Raw genomic sequence first — 21858 nt, forward strand, 5'->3', positions numbered from 1 at the left:
TTTTTCTTCGAGATCAAGGGTTAGCGGAAAATTTCGATGCGAAATCGTCAAACGAAGGAAAAAGTGACTTACATCGGAAAAATCACACTTATAGTTCAAAAAGGGGGCGAGCCTTCGCATATACAATAGTTGGACGTGTCGGACTCGTTCCCCCCCTTTTTTTATAGTGAAATTAAAAAAGTGAAGTTTGCTAATAATCTTTATCTTATTTTGTTTGTCTCGTACACATATACATATACTGATTTTTGTTCATCATTACAGCGAAGATTTCGCATCGTACCATCGACAGTTAATTTTTTTTTTTTTTTTTTCCTCTACATTATTAATATTGAACTATACATAGCCGCTTTTTTCTATCATCCTTCCCAAAAATCTTATTATGCATCGTTCGGTAGTCTTTTTCAATCGATTTATCAACAACTTCTTTGTCCCAGCGCACTTGACATTTTTGATTTTCTACAGATTCTTACAGAAAGAAATCACATTCACATAAATAGAGAAGAGCATAAGATAAAATAAAAAACGAATAATTATGACGCCAGAATTTTTTTTTCTTTTCTTCAGGTACGCAAAAGTAAAAGACCAAAATTGGTTCTGTTTTTGACGACAAACGCAGGAATTAATTGTATGAAAAATTCGTCTTTTTCACTCTCTTTTACAAAAGAAGCAAAAAAAGGTCGGGTTTGTCTCCCTCTCGTCCTTTCGTTTCGAAAATTTATTTCCCAAACACAACTAACTCAAACTCCTGTCTCGCACCCTCTTATCCTTTCTGCAACACCAGACCTCTTATCACTAATCGATCACATGATTAATTTTTTTTCTCGTCATTTTTCTCCCAAATCTCGCTTATTTTAATATTATTGTTATAATAATAATTAATTTTTATTTTCACCTCACGAATTCTCCTGTTTCCCCGTCTCACCTTACTCTCATAATATATGATTTCTTCATATACTTATGGCGATAATAATTATATATACTTTACATGCAAAAACAAAAGTTGTATCACAGTGGGACATACATTTGTTAATATTATAATATTGTATCGTTATCATTATAATTATAGTTATAATTATTATTATTATTATTATTATTTTTATTGTTATTATTATTATTTCTCGTCTTGTTCTCCATAATCTTAATATCATTGCTCATTCGCACACTACACATCCAATCACTACAGCTCGTTTAATATTTCTTTCACTTTTGTTTCTGTGTTTCGCAAAAAATACTTTACTCGAGGCTTTCCACGGCAATTCAAAAATGTACGACACACGACAAAAGTATTTTATTTTTCATGCGTTTGAGAAGAGACTGGATACCACAAATCGATAAAGTGACAAAAAACAACGTGACAGCTGCCGTCGAGCAAATTATTTTTCCAGTGTTATACGGTACGTGTTTGTGTTTTTTTACTCGTTAATGTGTAATGTAAAAAAAACCGAGGCGCCGCGCGACGAAACCCTATGTTCACCCTTTTACCACCCACCTTTCGCGCACGAATTGATTTTTGCCCCATTCGTCCCCTCGCCTATTATCATTTTTTTCTCCATCGTTACGACTTGCTTAAAAATTACTTCCATTATCATGATTACAGTTACAGTTAATATCGACTCTACTACTTTTATTATGCGTTTTACTTTTTTCTTTTGTATTTTTTTTTCATTTTTTTTTTTTCTTTTCTTTTCCCAAGAATAACGATTCGGAAGGACGTGATTATACTCTCGCCGCGAGCACCTCGACTCTCTCGTATTCCCTGCCTTGACGATTAAATAGAAAAATCCAATGGATCCATGGTTTAAGACGCACACGCGCGAATCGGGCGAGAACACGTCGGAGCCCTTCCCTTCTTATTTTATTAGGCACAAATCGGCGGGGAAACTTTCCGCGTGTTCTTCTCCGCCGGTGCGCTCGATTCGCCCCTCGAGAACCAAATATTTTTGCGTGCAAATAAAAACAGAGGGATACTAGTGCCATCGATGCGATCGGACAAAGTAAAAAGTACGTAATGGTGAGACATGTCTGTCGCGCAATCTTTCTCTCTCTCTCTCGCTATTCCCTTGTACAAAAGCTAAGGCAACTTTTTCATATTTTTTTCCCCCCCTCTTTCCGCTTTCGGTCTCTCGCTTCCATTCGCCAAAAATTTCATCCACAGCGTACGTTTATCTGGTAAACAAAATTTATTTTTTTTATAAATACAATAATTTTGTTTGTCAATTTTAAACAAGTAATACAATGATTAAGTACGCTGTATTTTTTTTTTTCTTTCAATTCGTATTTATTACAATCGTAAATACGCTTTTAAATCCAGCCTTGGCGTGATTTTCATATATGCAAATAAATGTATAAAAGTATTTTGTAAAACTTGACTCGACCTTTGCCACCTCGGATAGCCACGCTTTATTCAATTTGAGTTTCAAGAAAAGAATGTGAAATAAATAAACACTTGGGGTAAAAAAGCAAAATTCTTTATTAATTTATACTCTCTCTTCCTTTTCTTCTTTAATATTATTAAATTTGTTTGAGAAGGCGCCATACGAATGAAAAATATTCTTGCAACACAGCAACGTCGTTATCTTTGTGTAAATGTGTGTATGGTTAAAAATTTCATGGGAGAAGCGAAAGAAGCACTCGAGACTGGATTCACGAGGATGAGAATTAGAATGAATAAAATAAATGAAATCATTGCAAGCGTCGTTGAATCGACCAGCGAAATGTGTCACTCGCTATAAAATTTTTTGAATAAAAAAAAAGGCAAAGGAGACACAAAAAGCAAGAAAAAACGAAATTTTCCGTCTCGTTCATTCTTTCTTCCTTTATCCATCTCGATTATTATACTCGATCACACGCCTTTGTTTCGTCTTCTCATACTTGCACTTTTCCAAAAACGAAAACATATTTCATTAGACATTTTTTTTTTTTTTTTTTCTTGTTATAAATTCATTTGTAGTATCTCGGATACAATTGTTCACGTACCCCGCAAGCAGGCCAATAAAAAATTATCAACTTAGTGATTTACATGTCTATTATTTTTTATTTCGCGATTAAAATTTTGAAGTGACGCGTTTGATATGGCACGTCTATTTTATGAAAAAATATACAATTTAGAATTTTTTTTTTTTTTTATAAAATAAATCACGATAAAATTATTGTACACTGAGGCGCAAAAAATATAAATCATCATCGACATTCGATTTGCTGTGATCGATCGGGAACACGTGCTGTAAAAATTAAAAAAAAATACATTTGAATAATCGGAAAGAAACGAGCGCGCGTCACTCGGCGAGAGCCTTTCAGACAAAAAAAAAATACGCTTCTTTTTTCCATTTTCACGCAATAAAAATTTTCATTTCGTAGATATATATATATATATTACATGCATTATTTATATATATAAATAATGATTAAGGTTGCTTCGAAAGTAAGTAAAAATATATAGATAATTTTTATATGTAATATAATTGTTTTTTTTTTTTTTTATGTTCTTTCACATTTGTTTTTTCTCTTTGATCCACATTTTCTTTTTCCTCTTCCCTCTCATTTCGATTTCCTCATTTTTTTCATTCGTTTATTATTTAATGAGTGCTCATCCATTTTTCAACTTATCGTTACATACATATAGATTATATATTTATATATTTGTATATTTATATTTTTATGTATAGTATTCCATGATTTTCCGAACCATCGACGACAGGCATAATAGTATCATAATTAACTGGAGCTTATACTTGGCAAGTGTCTATCATTACAACATTCATTGAAACCAATTGCTAAATACAAGACTCGAGCTACACGCTTCAACATCGAGAGAAACGAAGAAATTCATTTTTCAAATTTGTTCATCTATATATATATATATATTTGCCTGTTCGTCGATTCCATTGCGCCGATTCACTTCACATTATTATTAGTATTATTATTTTTTTTTTTTTTTCATCTTGCAAAGAAACGCTCTCACCTCTGAATCACGAATCACTTGACTCAACGTTGATAAATGCTCTCTAGTATAATAATAGAGAAATGACGAATAGACATGTATTTTGATCGTTTAAAGTTATTTCTACGTCCTACAGAAGCCACTTTTCAAAATTTGGCCAATGTATATCCGTGATTCCGGGGTGAAGGCGCCTCTTTGTTAATACATTGAGATCAACTTCACAATTGCTCGTCCGAGGGAAGAAGAAATTCGCTTCTTGCTCGCCCTCGCTGCTACATCTCGAAAAATTCGCAAGAAAACTCCTTCGCGCGGGAGAGCTCTAGAGAAAGAAAAGAAGAAAAAACGAAACGCGGAGAATAAGCCCGAGCTGTCATTCAATCAATCGAGCGCTCGGGCCATCCTTTATTTCCTTGTTTCTTCCTTGTCATCGCATTTTTCCGCCCGACGATGGGAAAAATCAAACACACCCGAGCTCGTTCGCTCAATTAATAATTAATATTTGTTTTCGTTTTCTTAAAAAAATTCAAACACTTTCGGGTTACACCCCTCGGTATCGCACACTTATCATCTTTTCACAATTTCAATTTGTTTTAGTTTATCACGAAGCACTTTTTTTGTTTTTTTTTACTTTATTACACCTCACATCTATATCTTATTATTTGCAGTTGACGTCTAGTTGTTTTATTTTCCTTTCTTATCTTCACCTATACTTTTCCACTTTGTTAAATCTTCATTTCAATATAAAAATTCTAAATCTACTTATCGATAAGCCTATACGCAATTCGAAGTAGAACGATGGGTTTGAATTTCTCTTGCCTTTATTTACTCGCTAATTTTTTGCACAATGTTTCCTATTTTTTTTCTTATTTTTTATTTTTTTTTTTTTTTAATTTTTATTTTTTCCTTACTTTGCACATAAACATCATTTTTTCGTCGCTCGACTCAATACTCCTGCCCATTATGCTTAGTTGGGACCACCGCACCTCTAAATGGTAAGTTTTACAACTGCAAGTTCGTGTATATCAAATATTGTTTTTCAGAATGTATTTGGAGAGAAAAAAAATTTTCTTGAAAAACTCATTTATGCAACAGAGTCGTAATATAATTATATCGATCGTGAATATTACAAGAATCAAGAGAAACACACATATTATTGGAAAGTGTTTCTTACAATTACGTAATAACGGTGTACATATATGTGACGGCAAGGAATATTTACATACGTAGATCTTTGTCTTCAAAGAAATTTTCGTACTCTTTCTGAGATACATCAAATCGTAGACTATGTTCTCGCGAATTTAACGATCTGTCTCTCAAAAACCGAGTACTACTCTCCTTTTGAAGCAATGAGATCAGATTGCAAAAAAAAAAATTTCTTCTCCAACTGATGTGAATTTGCTCTACGATGATCTGGTTTATTTTTTCAAGTAACGATCGTACGCTATCGTCCACCACTAATACATATATACGGACAGATGAATGATATCGTGCAAAATAAGTTACAATTTAATTAATAAAATAAACTAGTAATTTTTTTTTTTTTTTTAACAATTATCGTACAAGTAATAAATGTACAAAAATAATTTATAAATTGATTTTTAATCCTTCGAAAGAATACATATACAATTATGTACAATTATAAATAAGATTATATATATATATGTATGTATATATATATACATATATATAAACTGCTTGATTCTTAATGGAATTTAGAACAATTCGAGTGAGAATCGAGCGGCTTACAAAATTTTGAAAAAATATTTTCTAATTCAATTTTTTCGTTTTTTCGAATTTTTCTAATTCCAGAACATCGGGGAGCATGCAAAATCGATAAAGATTCGTTTTTTATTGATTCTCTTGCGTATCACACTTTTTTCACCAAAAAACGTATGAATCCAAGAAAAAGATAACAAATCTTTGCTGACTTTTTTCGATACAATCGCACTATACAATCACGATGCATACATATGCACTTTCGTCGAGCGACTTAAATATTTGCTTTTTAAATAACTGCTTTATCTGCTGGACATTTATACGACATATACTTTTTATTTTACACAAATAAGTATTTTTTGTTTCTGGTGGAAAAGAGGGCAATTTCACAAGTTTTTGTCGCATCGAACTACTGCTTTTCCGACTCTTGTCTCTAAAATCTTGTTGGAGTTTCGGGAAAAATTCAAGAATGACGTTTTTTTTTCCTTCAACGGAGTAATGTGATAACCTACGCGTTAGCACGCTGCTTACAAACTAATATATTTTATTTATTTATATATTTATATTTATATTTCTTAAAATGTTCTTTTTTTATCTTACACACATAGACAATCATGCTTACTACCATTCGTACACGTAAAAAATGAAAAACAAAAACTCTCTTTACGGCTCTTAAGCGTTCTCTATTTATCTTGATTGAATATATTCATACTACTGTCTTTTTTATTTTTTTACTTTTTTTCTGTTAGTGTATTGATTATTGTTATTATTATTTTATTACTATTATTAATTGTTTATCTTTCTCATTTATCTTCATTTTGTGGAGTGGCTTTGGAGATCCCGTTCGACATGTGAACCGAGGACAGACCTGCTACCCGCCCGGTCTAACATCACATACTACGTTCTTTGTTTTTGTTTTTTTTTTTAATTTTTTTTCCTTTCCTCTTCTCTCAATCTCCGCCCTCCGATCACAATAATTTTGTTTCATCGGTATTACATCATCTCCTTTACATCCCATTGTTTTCCTTTTAATCACCTTTCACTTCATCTTAACATCTTAAATGCATAAAACTCTTTATGTCCCTAAAGCTTCTTGCTCACCAACGAAGGAACGATGATCTTTGTGTCGTTCTTCTTTAAAATTTTTTTTTTTTCATTCATCGCACAGCGGATATTTGTTAAATCACAGACAATTATTTCTAAAAAATCTTTCTCGTCTTCATCTTCGTGATCACTATCATCATTTTCTTCATCATCCTCATTGTCATCATAATCATCAATCATCATCATGATCACCGTCGTCATTATCTCTGCATATATCTATTTTAATAATCTTCTTCGTACCCTGGCACGGAAGCACTTACAATCTATGTATAAAAAATTCTCCTTTCACTCGTGTGACTCTTCTTCGACTTTGCTTTCATGTGATAACCATCATCTCTTTTTCCATCACTCGACTGTATTTATTCGTTGTATCTCATGGAAAAAGTCCGTCTCACATCCTCGACTGATCCGAGGATGGAAAAGCGAAGAGAATAATTATGTCCATCTGCAGCGACGGGCCGACTTTCATTTCTTCAATTTCTTTTTCTTTCGTTCTTCTGATCAAGTTTCATTTACCGCGCACTCGTGTACCGTTTCACGGTAGCCTCTCGCGCGTACCCGACGCGCATTTTATTCATTTATTAACTTTTTAATTCTCATAAAAATCTATGTATATTTTCGTACTTGCGTACAATTCATCATCATTATTATTATATTAAAATTATTAATATTAATCATTAATATTATTATTATTATCGTTAGGATTCACGTCCTCCTTGTGTATATTTTTGTTAAACGTTAATATCACCTTGACCGACGTTATTTACTTTTTTTTTCTTTTGCATCGACCAGCGTCGACCAACGTATATAAATAAACGAACGAAAGGGTTATATAATGTACATTTACGCAAGCATGGACATTTAGAAATTCTACGTGTTTTGTATGTAAAAAAAGTCGATGACGACTTGCGCGTTGTTCTTAATGAGTTACGCTCGCTTCAACGACCGAACGAACCGGAAAAAAAAAAATAAATAAAATAAAGTAAAAGTTAAAGCTCGCACGCAGACGGTTCCCTCCGTTCATTTGCAATACCACCAGCTGTAACAAGTCGAAAATAGATTCGACCCCTTTCATTGCAGTCATACGTTACGGTCCGAATCATCCCTCAATTACGTTCAACCATCACAGTAAAAAAAGTTTCAATCGGAAAAAAGGCTAGCGTGTCCAAGCTGACAATTTTGCAAACCGAACGAGGAAAACCATCGTCATCACCGTTTTGTTTCACCGTTCAAGAGTAAAGATCACCACCTGACGCTCTAAAGTCGCGCTCAGGAAACGGTGCGACAAAAAATAAAGACAAAATTCAAGCGAAAAAGTCGCTTCCAATCTTCAAGGCTTTTACGTCTGTTGGCCTGATGTCGCGACAAAAAGCTGCTGGGCTGGTGGAAACTGGTTCTGCAAAAACTGCGATGCTGGGAGGCTGGACTGCTGAATCTGGAGCTGACGCTGAGCTTGAAGCTTGGAAAAGACTTCGGGTGAGGCAAAGGCCGGAAACGCGAGAGTCGTCGTCAGACACTCGTTGTGCTCTTCGAGTGAGTTCTGAGCGTAATGGAGCACGAGATGAAGTAGCGACTCGTGGATGTTGTACGGCTCCGCGAAACCATAGCCCCGCTCCGTTTCATAAATTATACAATGGTTAACCATACCATTGCACCTATAGACAGAGAAAAAAAAAATTCGTTTGTGAAGCCGTCATGCAATTCTTAACTTTCAACCTGGTCATTAGAGACCGTATACGTACATGATTGACAAGGCGTATTGTCCGATTCTCGATCTTCGAATCAAAAAGGTGCCATCGGGTTTATTGTGGAGTGCCTTGTCAGCATCGGAACGCGATCCTGTGAGGAACAACCAGGTCTTTTCGTCTTTATGCACGTCGAGATCGATGTCGGCGTCCAGCTTCGGGTTGTACTGATGGCTTAGCTGGTTTATCTTTGTTTGAGTCATGCCATGCTTTATCAGCCAAGCCTGGTGCTTATCTCTTGAACGGATCAGGTGGAAGAGCTCGACGCGTATTTTGCTGAGATCGAGCTCGAGGCCTCTGTTCACAGCTACCTCGGCCTGCATGTGATGGTCAAGCTGTAACTTGCTCTCCTTAACCGCTTTTAGCTTGTGCTCCAGTAAATCCGCGTTGACCGAGACACTAAAAAAAAAATTTTTATTCATAACATGTGTCCACATCTTGGGGAAATTAAACATCTTCCTCATCATCGATCAAGCATACCTTGAAATTTCGTGCGGCTGCGCCTCGGAACAGCATCTCTCTTGCAGCTTGGACTGTTCTTCAAACATCCTCAGCATCTCATCGAAGGTTTTCAGAGCTTGCTGTTTCATCTTCACCTCGTTGGATGTGCGTTTGTAGGAATCCAAAGTTTGATAATACTTGTTTAATAATGCTGTCAGCTCCTTGTCGAGATCGATAAACTTTTGAATGACCTTCGTGATATCAGCTGTACTTCCGATTTCGTCGTCCTAGAGATTAAAAAAAAAAAACAAAAAAAAAACACCCACGACGTTTTGTAAAAAGTTGTAAAAAATAATCTCGAGATAAAAATCAATTCAACGTCATGATAAAGAAAAGTCACCTGTTGCTGGTTCCGCGAGATGGGAATAAGCAGTTTGATATTCAGCGTGGAGTTGTACTGCGCGAGCGAGCAGTTGCGGTAGTGTTCGACCAAGTCGATGACCGAGTTAAAGTTGTATGGCTCGGAGAAGCCGTACTTGCCATTCCTGTGGCAGATTTTGATGAGTTTGTTGGCACCGCCTTTCCTAAGGGTCAGCGTGTACTCGCCGCCTTTGGAAGAGGCGTTGCGAACCAGGAAAGCACCATCTGGCATGTCGATCATCTTCTCGTTCACCTCGTCGCGCGTTATGTCGCCCCAGTACCACTCGGCCTCCGCGAGCGTGCGCGGCCTCGTTATTTGCTGCATTTGGTATTGCTGCTCTTTGCTGTCGGGAGGATTTAAAAATATCGTTAGATTTGATTTCATGAAGAACAAATTTCAAGTATTTCGCGAAAATAAGTACCGACTGAAATAAACAAAGAGCACCGAATTAGAGTTTTGTTTGTTTGCTCGATCTTTCGTCTTCGCGTACTCTACCCCGGAATTTCATTGAAATTTCAAACCCCCCTCCTCCAGCGACTCGTAAACAAGTTATCACACTTGCAAAAACTTTAAGCCTGATGTCACATGTTTATTGCCCATTATATACTGCAACAACTACGTACAAGCCGGTATTTGTGTGTTTGCCGAATTGGCAAAATTTCAAGCGGAACCGAATGCTTTGTTCGACCGCGTGCTCGAGCGGGCTTTGTTAAGCTAATTCGAAAAAGTTGCGTTAAAAACTGATTAAAAGACACTCGTAAACAAGAGTGACGGTGTGTAGAGCGAAATTTTCCAACTCACCTTTGGCGTTCGCGTTCCGTTTCCTCGAAGGTGGTGATGAGCTCGGCGTCCATGAGTGGTATGTGCCTGGACACCTTGCGCGGCGGTAGCTGGGGAGCACTAGCGAATTCGGGCAGACGCTCACCCCAGTCGCAGTGCAACAGCAGGAGTTCGATTATGCGTATGTGAGCCTCGATGTTGTGCACGATTTGTCTGATATGCCAAACGGGAATAATTAAATAAATAAATAAAAATGTCCAAGGTCAAAGCGAAGATCTGATTTGAGGCACGTGATTCGATTTTATCGTTCGATACTTACATTATTTGTTCCCAGGGCGGTCGCAGGAACAGATGGCAGAGGACCTGGATGAGTACGATCGGCGGATCCACGAAGCCTCGCGAGTGCTGTACCTTGCAGATGCGGCAAAAATGGGCCATCAGGTGGCGTAGAGTGCTCCGGTGATGTAACGGCAACTCATCCACCATCTGGGCGAGCCGTTTCGCGCATTGCTCGTCACTCGTACCTGCTGCAATTGAACCCCGTACATTAAAAACCCACATACGCGTGATAAAAAAAGGTTGAGATAAAAGAATTGGTACTCACACAAGGCATCGAGAAATCTGTCGTACCACTGCACGGGTATCACTGGATCCGGCAGCTCCATCAGGAATTTTTTCAGCACGCTCGCTATGCACTGCGGTGTGTACGGGTTCAAATCGGTGTTCCGCACATCTGAAAAGACACGATAGATCGATGTCAAACTTTTTAAATACACATGCTCGGAGCGAACTCGCCAAGTACGAAAGGAGGAAATACGGACTATGTGGACTATAGAAATTCATCAGACTCTTTTACCTTTTTGAGAAAAGTAAATATCTGATTTTGGGCGTTCGAGGCTTACCTTCGTTGAGCCTCTGCCTGAGCTCTTGCGTCTGCTCGGTGGGTGCACTGCTGTGGTAGATCGAGTAAAGGTCGAGCAAGTTGTCCGTGTTGAGGCGCTCCTCTAGGGCCCGGGTGCACTTTTCTACGATCGGCGGGGCGCTGCGCGTCGTTGCGTCGAATTGCGAGCACAGTGCCAAACCGAAAACTGGTAGGGAAAGAAAAAAAAATAAATAAAATTGTTTCAAATAGTCAACCCATCGTTATTGTACTGTACAGTGAAGAGGTGAGCTCGAATCGTTTTTACGGAAGTCCGTTTGAGGAGGTTCCGGAGTGTTTTGAAATATATTTTTTCACGTGGGCACGTGAGTTTTTTCAATATTCATATACAATCAACCAATTGAGCGAACATGCAGTTTAAATTCATTTTCAGCAGACTTTTATCCATGCAGTGGTTACAATACTCCAGAAGCTCCTCAAACGATCTGCAATAACTTACCGATTTTCAAGCGATCGGTAAAAATAAAGCACCACTCACCGGAAGTATATTTGTTGACTCGGTTCGAATCCGAGGGCTTGCATGGCATGGACAGACCCGTGGCCGAGCAAGTTTTGTGAGCGATCAGGCCGCAATCTGCAACGAAAAGAAAGCAAAGTTTTTTTAAAAATAAAAAAAAAAAAACATCATCTCGCAAAGCCTGTGAATAGGCAAAAAATCATACACTAGTGCTTCTCCAGACGGCATCTCTCGTTCACCAAAAAAAAAAAAAAGCAAACAATATAACAACAGAGAGCGAATCCTTGAACCGCACTGCTCAAAACGCGAAGATATTTGCACAAAAGTGTTAGTAAGATTCTATATTTTTTCCACTTCGCGCCGATTTGTCTGGAAATAGCGAGTTACCGGTCGTCTCGACGAGATAGCGTCCCCCTCCCCCTCCTTTGACGAGGAGTTCAAGGGTCTCCTTCTCGTTGTTATAAAAATTCTAATCGAGCCCCCGAGTAAATGCTCGCCGCAGGACTCACCTTGGCAGATGTAGCCCTGGTGCAGGAGGCCCCTGAGGTACTTATGGCACTTGTCGCACTTCTCCAACACGCTGAAGCTGTGGGGCACGAGGTTGTGCTGTTGCTGGGACGTCGGGTCCAACTGGTTTGGCTGTTGATCCGCGGACCCGGTGCTCGTGGCCGTCGATGTGACCGTGAGCTCGCTACTAGGCGGCGACGGCGACAACGACGGCTGGCACAGCTCCTCGATGCACGCGAGGATGTTCTTCTGGTGGAACTCATCCTTTATACCCATGTTCTGGAAATTAAGAGATAATAATCGTAATCATGATAAATTACAAAAATATAAGAGAGGGAGAGAGAAAACGAACCCGAAACGAAAAAAATGGCCGTACAGAGAGAGAGTGGAGAAATCGGTGCGCGTGTACTTGCGCTCGAATAATGTGCCACACGAGTGCGGCCGATAGTGATAATAGGACGAGCTCAAAGCGGAGAGATACTGTACCGCGCCGCCGATAAAACGTGAATCGAGTGCGCGCGCGCGCGTATGTGTGTGTATACAACAGTTTTATCAGCTGCAGCATACACACACGGGTATAATATATATTATATTTTATACGAGGCGCGTATAACATACGTGATGCCCGATCGCGAGAACACACTACACACGATGTGTGGAGGGAGAGAGAGGCGCGTTTGTAATCGTTGTAACCTCAAACCTAAAATAACCTTTCGAGAAAAACGTGCGCGCCCCGCGGATCATCGCGTTCTCTCTATACGTCGAGAAGATAGTAGTAAGCAGTGTGCTATCCATTTATGTGCCGATGACTGCTTCGCTAAGGAGTAAAAGAGAGAGGAAAAAAATCGGAACACGCGCACGTAGGTATCCCTTTTTTTTTTTTTTTTTTTTTTTCTACTACTTTTCCTTCATCTAGAGAGTGATAATATAAATGGGGAGCACGGACGCTTTCACTGTATAGTATTTATTATACGCGTATACGTTACGCGAGGAGAGCCGATATATAGCACTCGTCGAATATTTAATTAGAAACCGTATGGACGTGTATATACGTAAGTATACGCGCCCCACGTGCTTTTTTTTTCCTCCCGTACGGTTCTACTACTATTTTATATGGAGTATATAAGAGGGGGGGGGAGCGTAATCGGCCGATTAACCGGTGCTGAGCGCGAACCGGGTTGGCTCCCCCGTCAACTGCGTGTACACTGATGAAAAATTATCCATCGCTCGTTGGGACATTTACGCAAGTAGTCATATTCAATTTTTTCAATATTCCTTCCCGGTCTTACTACCGATATCGCGATTTATGCAACAAAAAAAAATCGACTAATTGACAAACCGACGCCGCTGCACGTTGCCGATTCCAATCGATCTTGCAGTGATGATCTCACGATCGCGCGACCATCGTCATTCGTACATTGAAATTTTTCGCGCGGTTGAGTCCACGCAAGCTGATTACCGATTTTTTTTTCATCCCACTAGATATATATACCGATCTCCCGACGAAATTCAATCATCTCGTCGAGTCGTCCGCGCGAACGGAGAAACTCTCATTTTTAAACGGCGCGGTTTCATCATCGGTCCGAGCGTAAGTGCACGAATGCCTAATAAATTTAACGACGCGCGCGCTGCACGCTCGGCGACGGTTCACCAATGCTTCAGACCGTCGTCATACATTGTGTGCGCCGAAATAATATTTGCACAAATTTTTATTTCCCCCGTCTCGCTGGTTTTTTTTTTTTTATCGAGTAAAAAATTAGCATGCACTCGCCGTGAGTCATGCACCCGCCGAAGCAACTCACCATCAGCTTCTCGCGATCCAAGTTGAGGAGATCGCTGCCCTTGATGTCCTTCGACTTGAAGACGTCGGCATAGCGGTAGAGGTTTAGAGCCGCCATCCACTCGACGACATTCAACGACGTCCACTCGCTGACGGGCTGCAAGCAAATGCACGATTAACCCCCTTTTTTTTCTTTTTTTTTCTTTATGTTTTTCCAAGCCAAATTTATTTATTTTTCTTTTTCTTCATCGTCAACGTTAAATTCGATTCAAGGCTCCCGGAGTACTAATGTGTATATACACAGACGCCTTGCAATAATATTAAACATCGGAGTCTCATCGATACGCAACAACGCGATGATACCCGTAATCTCGAGAGGGAACGCGAGAGATAACGCACCAAAGTGGCATTGCCTCGTTTTGTCTTTCGGTGTACAAGGTCACGCGTTCACGAAAGAATCAATTGCATTTACCTTGGTCGAGTCAATGAGCTTCTTGTATCGCCTCGTCTTTCGCAGCCGCACGATAAACTTTATCAACTTTGAGGCGAATTTTCGCTTGCGACCGCTCATTATCCGCACGACCACTCGATCCTTTCCCATCGAAGCTACCGCCGAGTGTGTGTACGCGGGTGTACGTGTATATAATATATCGTAGTGGTTCTCGTAAATTCCACACGAAATATTACAAAGGAGGAAGAAAAGAGGAAAGGAAAAAAAAAAAAAAAAAAAAAAAAAAAGAACGCAGGTATATAATATGGAAATAGAAGAGCGGGAGAGGGAAGACGGACCGGAGTGTATGTATTATCTCTCTCCGTGGAAAGAGATTTACGCACTTTCTTGGCCCGAAAAATTCACGATCTGGCAGCAGGTATACACACACACATATATACATGTATCTACTTTTTAGGGATCGAGTTATATATACGTATATACACAACGTGTACTTTCTGTATACCACACATTATAATACTCCCTGTCCCAACGCTTTCCGGCATTAAACTGACGAGGAGACTCTCGCGACGCAATACTTTCTATTCGATATCTCGGCGCGTGTATTATACATGTGCGGCGACGACGACGACGAAACGATGGAGATACGAGCCGATCGTCTTTGTAGATATGTTATAATATATACTCGTGTATACACTAACACCAATAACTCGGCGCACGAGCGTGTAAATGTGCGTGGACCTATACATATATAAATACGTGTATATCGGCTTGACGGAGATTTCCAGACGTTCTGGACCTCTCTTTTTTTTTTTTTTTTTTTTTTTTTTTCCTTCCGTCTCTTTGTGGCATGTTGTTGTGCTCTACGTTGGGGCACAGCTGGCCCAAATGGAAGTTTCACCGTATATGTATAGTCGAGTAAGTATACACAGAGAAAGAGACCGAAGAAGATGCATCATGTGTGCAACACACACAATATAATGTATAAAATGCGCCGTGCACGTATCCAGTTACACCTTGTGACGTGTGCACTTTTTTTTATCGAAACGCCAAGAGAGATTGTTCGTGTTTATTATACATATATTGCACATGTATACGTGCGTGTGTGCACAAGCGCGAGATGTACTACGTTTGACATTGGGGACTATCGAATTACCGGAAACTCATCGCCGCTGCATTATATCGTTTTTTTTTTTTTTTTTATTTTTTATTTTATCATTACCGTGAATTACAAGTACCCTATATATATCTTAACTAAAAGAGCCCCGGGTTGATGGAAGGAGAAATTATGTATACATTCCGGGGATGCAAAAATTTTACTGCGCAGTATGGTTCTATTGTGCGCGCCCGTAGGTATATATACGTGTGTACTATACCTCTGGGGGCACCCTCTTCAAGAAGAAGAAGGAGAAGAAAAATGGAAGGGAAAAAAAAAAAAGGTCAGAGAGCTGCCGAAACTGTAGCGTCGTATATATATACGGATAGGTGCAAGTATGGCCAGGTGCGCAGGAATGTAGGATCGCGCTGCGAAAACAACAGCTTTTAGGGAGCCGAGCCGGCTTTTTGGAGTTTTCGCACGGCTCGTTTTTACTACGCGTAGGGCCCGGTGCTGTTGACGCATTTTTTTTTTTTCCCCCAACCAACGATGAATTTTTATTTTTGTCAAATTACGCGACAAAATGAATTTACCCGGAGACAAAAAAAAATGTAAATATTCCCTGCATCCGAGGTGGGGGTGGGATAAAAGAAGAAGAAGAAAAAAAGTGAGCGAGTATACGTATAGATGATAACCCATTGCACGCGGATCTAATCGCAGCCGCAGACGAGAGGAGGTTGTTACATCAGAACTTTGGGTGTACAAGAAAAAAAAAAAATATGTATATCCCTGTAAGTGCCATATAGACGCAGAGAGAGAGAGAGTAATTAGGGATATTGTAACGACGTTTCAGCCACCGGGGCGCCGATGAAATCAGCGAGAAATTCAAGGAGTTTATTCGTCCCGACACTCTATCTTATCGGAGGAGAAGATGAGAGAAGCTCTTCTCGATGTGTATACAATACAACACATTGGGCGTACGCACACGCGCGCGCATCTTATCTCCCCCCCGATATATGTATTAATAACCATCGTCGTAGTCTCCCTGTATATGTATACCTCTTGATTTTTTTTTTTTTCTTCTTCTTTTCTTCGTTCGCCTCTTTTGTCATCGGTTCGTTATATGTGTCGACGATCGAAAATCTGTTCTTTTTTTTTTTTTGTTTTATTACCGATGCGTAATCGGTTGTCGATGCGAATCGCGAGTGAGTCCGAAAATTTATAGAAAAGGAGCTCTTTTTCGCGTTTCTCACTCTCGCGTTCTACTTAATGACCGACAGGCCGCTCCGAGAAACACGTTCTGCTTTGCATAACACGTTTTTCGCGCGCGCATGTATATGACACTCTCAGCCTCTGGCGCCCATGCAGATTTTGTTGTCATTAGTCTCGTACCATTTTTTCGTTTTTTTTTTTCTTTTTTTAGTCAAGTGTACTCGTACACGGCGACGAGCCTCCGTCGTATAGTATTCAACTTGACGTGCGATTGAAATGACGAAATTTCGACGAGTGTTACACTCGAGAATCGTTTCAATTGTGCAAATCGAATATAAATTCATTAGGAAGAACCGGTTTCTCCCACCTCTCTTTTTTTTTTTTTTTTTTTCTTCCTTCAGCTACTTCTCGCAAAGAGGAACTGTGTGTTTCATGGCTCTTTTCGCTCTCTGCCCAGCTATCGCTTATATATGATATTACGCTCGATTGATATTATCGGAGAAATATCGAGAGAGAAAAAAAAAAAAAATACTTTACCCGATTTCCATATTAAAGACACGCGTCGTAAAGTCACATGTACGTACACGTAAACGCTTTATCGCCGCGTGTGCGCGATGGCGAAAAATTTAATAGTCGTCATTGACCTGATTTTCGATTTTTCATTTACGCCAATATTGCGCGCGGCGTAACGTATAATAATAAATCACGTAACGGCGTTTGGTCGGCATGGGTATATACCGAAAAATCTCGCGTGTGCACATTACGTTACTTACGTAAGAATCGAGATTATACATACATATATACGGGTCCTACAAGTGTCACTGAACTTTCTAGAAAAATATGTATATGGTATATTATCCTACATGTGCAGCGTAACGCGCAGTGATAAAACACGCAGCGACGACCGAAAGGAGAGAAAAAGAGGAATATGTATAATATATTGTGCGTGAATCTAAATAAGTGCACTTATCGCGCCCTCCTCGCATTATCGCAATCGCGAGTATTATTTGCGCGATAAAAGTGCCGAGGATGTGCCAGCGAGCGCGAAAAAGAAGCCTCTTTTGTAGATTATAACGCGCGATTGATGCGATGGACGACAGCGATAAGATACTTATCAATGAGTTTCTCTGTGTATAAGTCAACAGAAAGTAAAGAAAAAAAAAAAAAATCGCGGATAACGCGATCTCTCGCCCTGCGCTGTGGTAAAGTCGAGATGCCTTTTTTTTCTTCTTCTTCTTCTTTAATTAATCACCGACTCGGTGATTACTGCAATCCGAAAGAATTGATTTACGCGAGTGGCTCATTAGCGAAACATATAAAATACGCGCACATGTACATACGGTATTTTTATGCTGCACCCAGGTTACATACATACATACATATATATATGTGTATATATATGCGTGGTGAACTATTTCTAATTTACGAGCTTGGGCCATTTATAAAGCCGAAGGTGCCGTAAAAGTTAATAGTTCCTAATGTCCCTTTGATCGAAACGCGAGTAGTAAAATATACAAAACGATAATCACACGAATATAACCTGCTCCGTAGAGTTGCGAAAGAAAAGTAGCCGTGCATCCGTACAGTAAAATCTGTCTCTTGAAAAAAAAAAAAAAAAAAAAAAAAACATTTTATATTTCCACGGCGACGGGATGCGCTGATTATTAAAAAAGCCACTTGTCGATCCCGGAGATTTCGAGACGAAGATAAAAAAAAAAAAAAAAAGAAAAAAAAAAGAACGACGCGTGTGTAAACTTGACGCGATAAGTACGTAAAACTTTGACACATCCGCGTGTGTAAGGAAGAGGAGCGTATACGAGAACGACGAGTAAATTGCACGTATATATATATAAATTCGAGGCACGTGCAGATGATGGCCTTATTAACGAGACAGGTCGAATCGTATACGATGGCCCATCAAAAACACACCACGTGAGAGCCAAAGGATGCATATGTGTATTGTGTACTTTTTTGTACATAAATATGTGTGAGTATTTTACGAGTTTGACCAAAGAATGCATTTATAATGTAATATAATGTACGTACAGCTTCAAGGAAGAGGTGGAGGCGCAGTATTAATGACGCCATATTTTTGGCAACTGTACGGGCTATTAGCGCTATTTTCGTAAGTGTGTAAGTATACACTACCGCCCTCGAGGTTTTTACAGCGCATAATGCATATTATATGTACATATAATATATGTGTGTGTGTATAATATATATTCCTCGGCTGATCCTCGAGAGCGCGATGCACGCACGCACCAGCGTACATGTATATAATATATTGTGCACGTCGAGGAGTAATCTTTGCAGGAGGGGGAGGAGGGCCTATAAATCGCTCGAGAGCTATGGAAACCCTCTCTCCTCTTTGGCGTTGCATGCTGCAAATTGCAGTTTTCGAAAATTGCCCGGCCCGTTTTGTTTGAGGACCGAATTAGTTTCAGAAACGTTTTACGGACCCCCCTCCCGTTCTTTTGCACCAAAGACTTGTTGAAGGTAGGAATTGTTCACTTTTTTTTTTTTTTTTTTTTTTTTTTTTTTCATTCGTGTGCCAAAAGACGCGAAACAAAATGATGATGATGATTTTTCGCTCGCACGTCAAAGTGAGTCGATATAATAATACATTTAAAGGGAAAAGAAGTTGAAAGAGCCGCCAGATGATTGTGGACGACGTGTGGGCGTTCGTCCGTGTAAAATCAGGTGAGGTGCAATTATAAGGACATTAAAACTCGATTAGGTAGGAGCCGATTTTTTTTTTTTTCAACAATTAAGCCCAGATATATATACACGTTGCGCAAGTTTTTCACAAAATTTTCCAACGACGCCGTCGCACTAATCGGACTAGACGGCACCGATGCGATCAATTAAAAACCGACTAACGCTCGATTAATCAGCGCGAAATCATCGTTTTCCGCGTAACTATACACACAACAGCTTTGGTTATCTTGAATCTAGTTTTCAATTTTGAGAAGTCGTTTTCGGAAGCCGATAAGTCGATTTCGTCAAGTGGCACTCACGTTAACGTTATACATGTACACATAAAGTGAACAATTAGCGTGTACGAATTTCCGAGGTAGAATATGTGTGGACCTACTTTATAAAATTCGTTAATCGGCGATGAGCAAAAAATCGAGCCAATCGGAAGAGAAGGAGGAGAGGAGGAAAAAAAAAAAAAATATCCCGACGAGACGAGAGAGAAGTCATGTATACGAGCCAAAAAGAAGTCGGAGGACGACGAAGCGATAAAGAGACAAAGACGAAGAGACGCGCGTGACCTTCCTCGCGCCCGTGTATACTCTATAACACACGCGTTGTAGCCATCGCGCGCACACCCACGCGCATATATACGTTGGGGCATCTCACTCGCAGAGGGGTGCCGCGCAGCAGGGCGTGCGTGAAAAATTGACCGGTACCCATATACGACGGGGCGTAGTGGTATTTTTTTTGTTTTTTGTTTCGCCGCTAGATTTTCGGAGACGCTGAGCGCATGCTACTTTAAGGATACGCGGATTCATTTGTAAGATGTGCATTATATATGGGATGGGTAAAGAGAAAAAGCTATAAAAGTACTGATGCCGGCTGATGACTGTATTATTTAATGCGGAATATATATATATATACGTATGGTGGAGGAACTCAAAAGAAGAAGAAGAAGACTAAATTACCATTGAATGGGCGACGATGACTGCCGCACGTATAATAGAGCCGTGCAGGGACAGGTATATAACGAAGAAGCCGGTCTCCGTTACGCGTGTGGTGTGTGTACACTTCCGAGGAAACGGAATCACCTTGGTGTATACACATAAGTACGTATTTATAGTGGTAAGTATCAGAAAAAGGGGGTAAACAGAGAGAAAAAAAACAAAGAGAGGAGAAATATAAGAAGAAGAGCGCAACAAGGAGACGCCACTAAAGTCATTTCGGAGCTAACTTTGCTTTACACATTAACGTTTTACGACTCGCAAATACAAACGTGCGCGTGTGTAACGATACAGCGCGGGCGCTAGGGAGAGAAAGAGTTAAGAGGCGCTTGTTTCATGAATTTTCATTAAGCTCTCGAGGAGCCGAGCTAGCGAGGGATGGAGGAGGGCGCAAGATTTATTGGTTTTCTCGGCTCTACGTCACGGCGTTACTACTTCAGGATTTCCTTTGGGAGCGCGTGTTTCGGGAGTCCGAGGAAACTTTGGCTCGGATTTATATGGATGCCGCACGAAAATTGTACGGCGTATTAGCTTTTTTCTTTTCTCGGTTCAGTCGGTCGCCTCCCTTTTTTTTTTTCCGGGGGAGGGGTTCGGAGAAATTAACGCGATCACAAAAATTACTTTGGCCTCCGTAAAGGTGACGTTTTTTCCTGTCTTCTTTTATTTATCGTCTTGATTATTCTTGGAATTTAAGGAAGATACCGTACGAAATTCCAAACGATTCGGAGAGAGAGAGAGAGAGAAAAGGAAACATTGCCTTGGTTTTTAAAATATTGACAAAATATCTGAAATTACTTACGCTCGGTGATCGCGATGGTTCGGAGAAGAAAACACACCGCTCATCAACCCAAAGAGGGAGAAAGGAAAAGCTGAGGAAAAAAGAAAAAAAACAAGAGCTCGCAAGAAAGAGTGTCCAAAGGAATGGCGTTGGAGAAATAACTCGCAGAGGTCAATTTTGTGAATATTGATAGGGGGCATTGTTATCGCGCGCACTCGACTCAAGGCTGCGGCAGAAACGCTTCTTTTTTCCCTCTCTCTCTCTCGAGAAGAGCGAGATATTATATTCTTTTTTTTCCCCCTGATTTATGCGTGTGTATATACACTTTTCCTCCCCCTCGTTCTTTTCACGAGAGATAACTCGGTTTCATAACGCGCAAATCGCCTCAGTGTGTATAGTTTATCATCATCGATAAGCTCCCCCCCGCTTCCCCCGTCCATCGATAAAAAGCCTGCGATGGTGCAGCATCGACGACACACATTTTTCGTGGATTTCATCCAGCCGGTCTGCACGTCTATACGCGACAACTCCGAGATCTATATGTGTATACACGGCAGTGCTCACAACCGAATCAGCAAAGTGGAATTTGGAATTAAAGTTTTTCTTTTTTTTTCTTCTTTTTTTTTTGCTCCAGCATCGAAAAAACGCTACGAGCCGACCTAAAAATACCTCGATCACAAAAAAAAGACAATATCGGCGAGCGTCGTCGTCATTCGGCATATATATATACTCCCGGCCGGCGAAAGGAAGGTGGATGATGATAATCTAAAAGTGCATCGGGGGAAAAGC

General features: G+C 39.8%; 1 protein-coding gene across 4 annotated transcripts in view; it reads right to left on the minus strand.

Moving 5' to 3' along the window:
* Nucleotides 1–2452: 2452 nt before the first annotated feature.
* Pi3K21B (phosphatidylinositol 3-kinase regulatory subunit alpha) overlaps nt 2453–21858 on the minus strand; it is a 57348-nt gene continuing 37942 nt past the window's right edge. For 3 of the 4 annotated variants that reach the window (XM_089595281.1, XM_014350716.3, XM_014350713.3), the window contains 11 exons: nt 13854–13988; nt 12054–12330; nt 11566–11661; nt 11050–11235; nt 10752–10880; nt 10467–10674; nt 10169–10360; nt 9347–9710; nt 8986–9233; nt 8503–8904; nt 2453–8415 (listed from right to left, as the gene is read on the minus strand). In XM_089595281.1, coding sequence (XP_089451407.1) covers nt 8100–8415; nt 8503–8904; nt 8986–9233; nt 9347–9710; nt 10169–10360; nt 10467–10674; nt 10752–10880; nt 11050–11235; nt 11566–11661; nt 12054–12330; nt 13854–13988 — 2553 coding nt within the window. In that variant the 3' untranslated portion in view covers nt 2453–8099. Of the gene's footprint in view, nt 8416–8502; nt 8905–8985; nt 9234–9346; nt 9711–10168; nt 10361–10466; nt 10675–10751; nt 10881–11049; nt 11236–11565; nt 11662–12053; nt 12331–13853; nt 13989–14303; nt 14545–21858 lie in introns of those variants that run through there. The other variant, XM_014350715.3, reaches the window with a different exon arrangement.

The sequence above is a fragment of the Copidosoma floridanum genome, unplaced genomic scaffold, assembly GCF_036245765.1.
Source record: "Copidosoma floridanum isolate Cflo_tuat_1 unplaced genomic scaffold, Cflo_Japanese_pri ptg000025l, whole genome shotgun sequence".
Classification (NCBI taxonomy): domain Eukaryota; kingdom Metazoa; phylum Arthropoda; class Insecta; order Hymenoptera; family Encyrtidae; genus Copidosoma; species Copidosoma floridanum.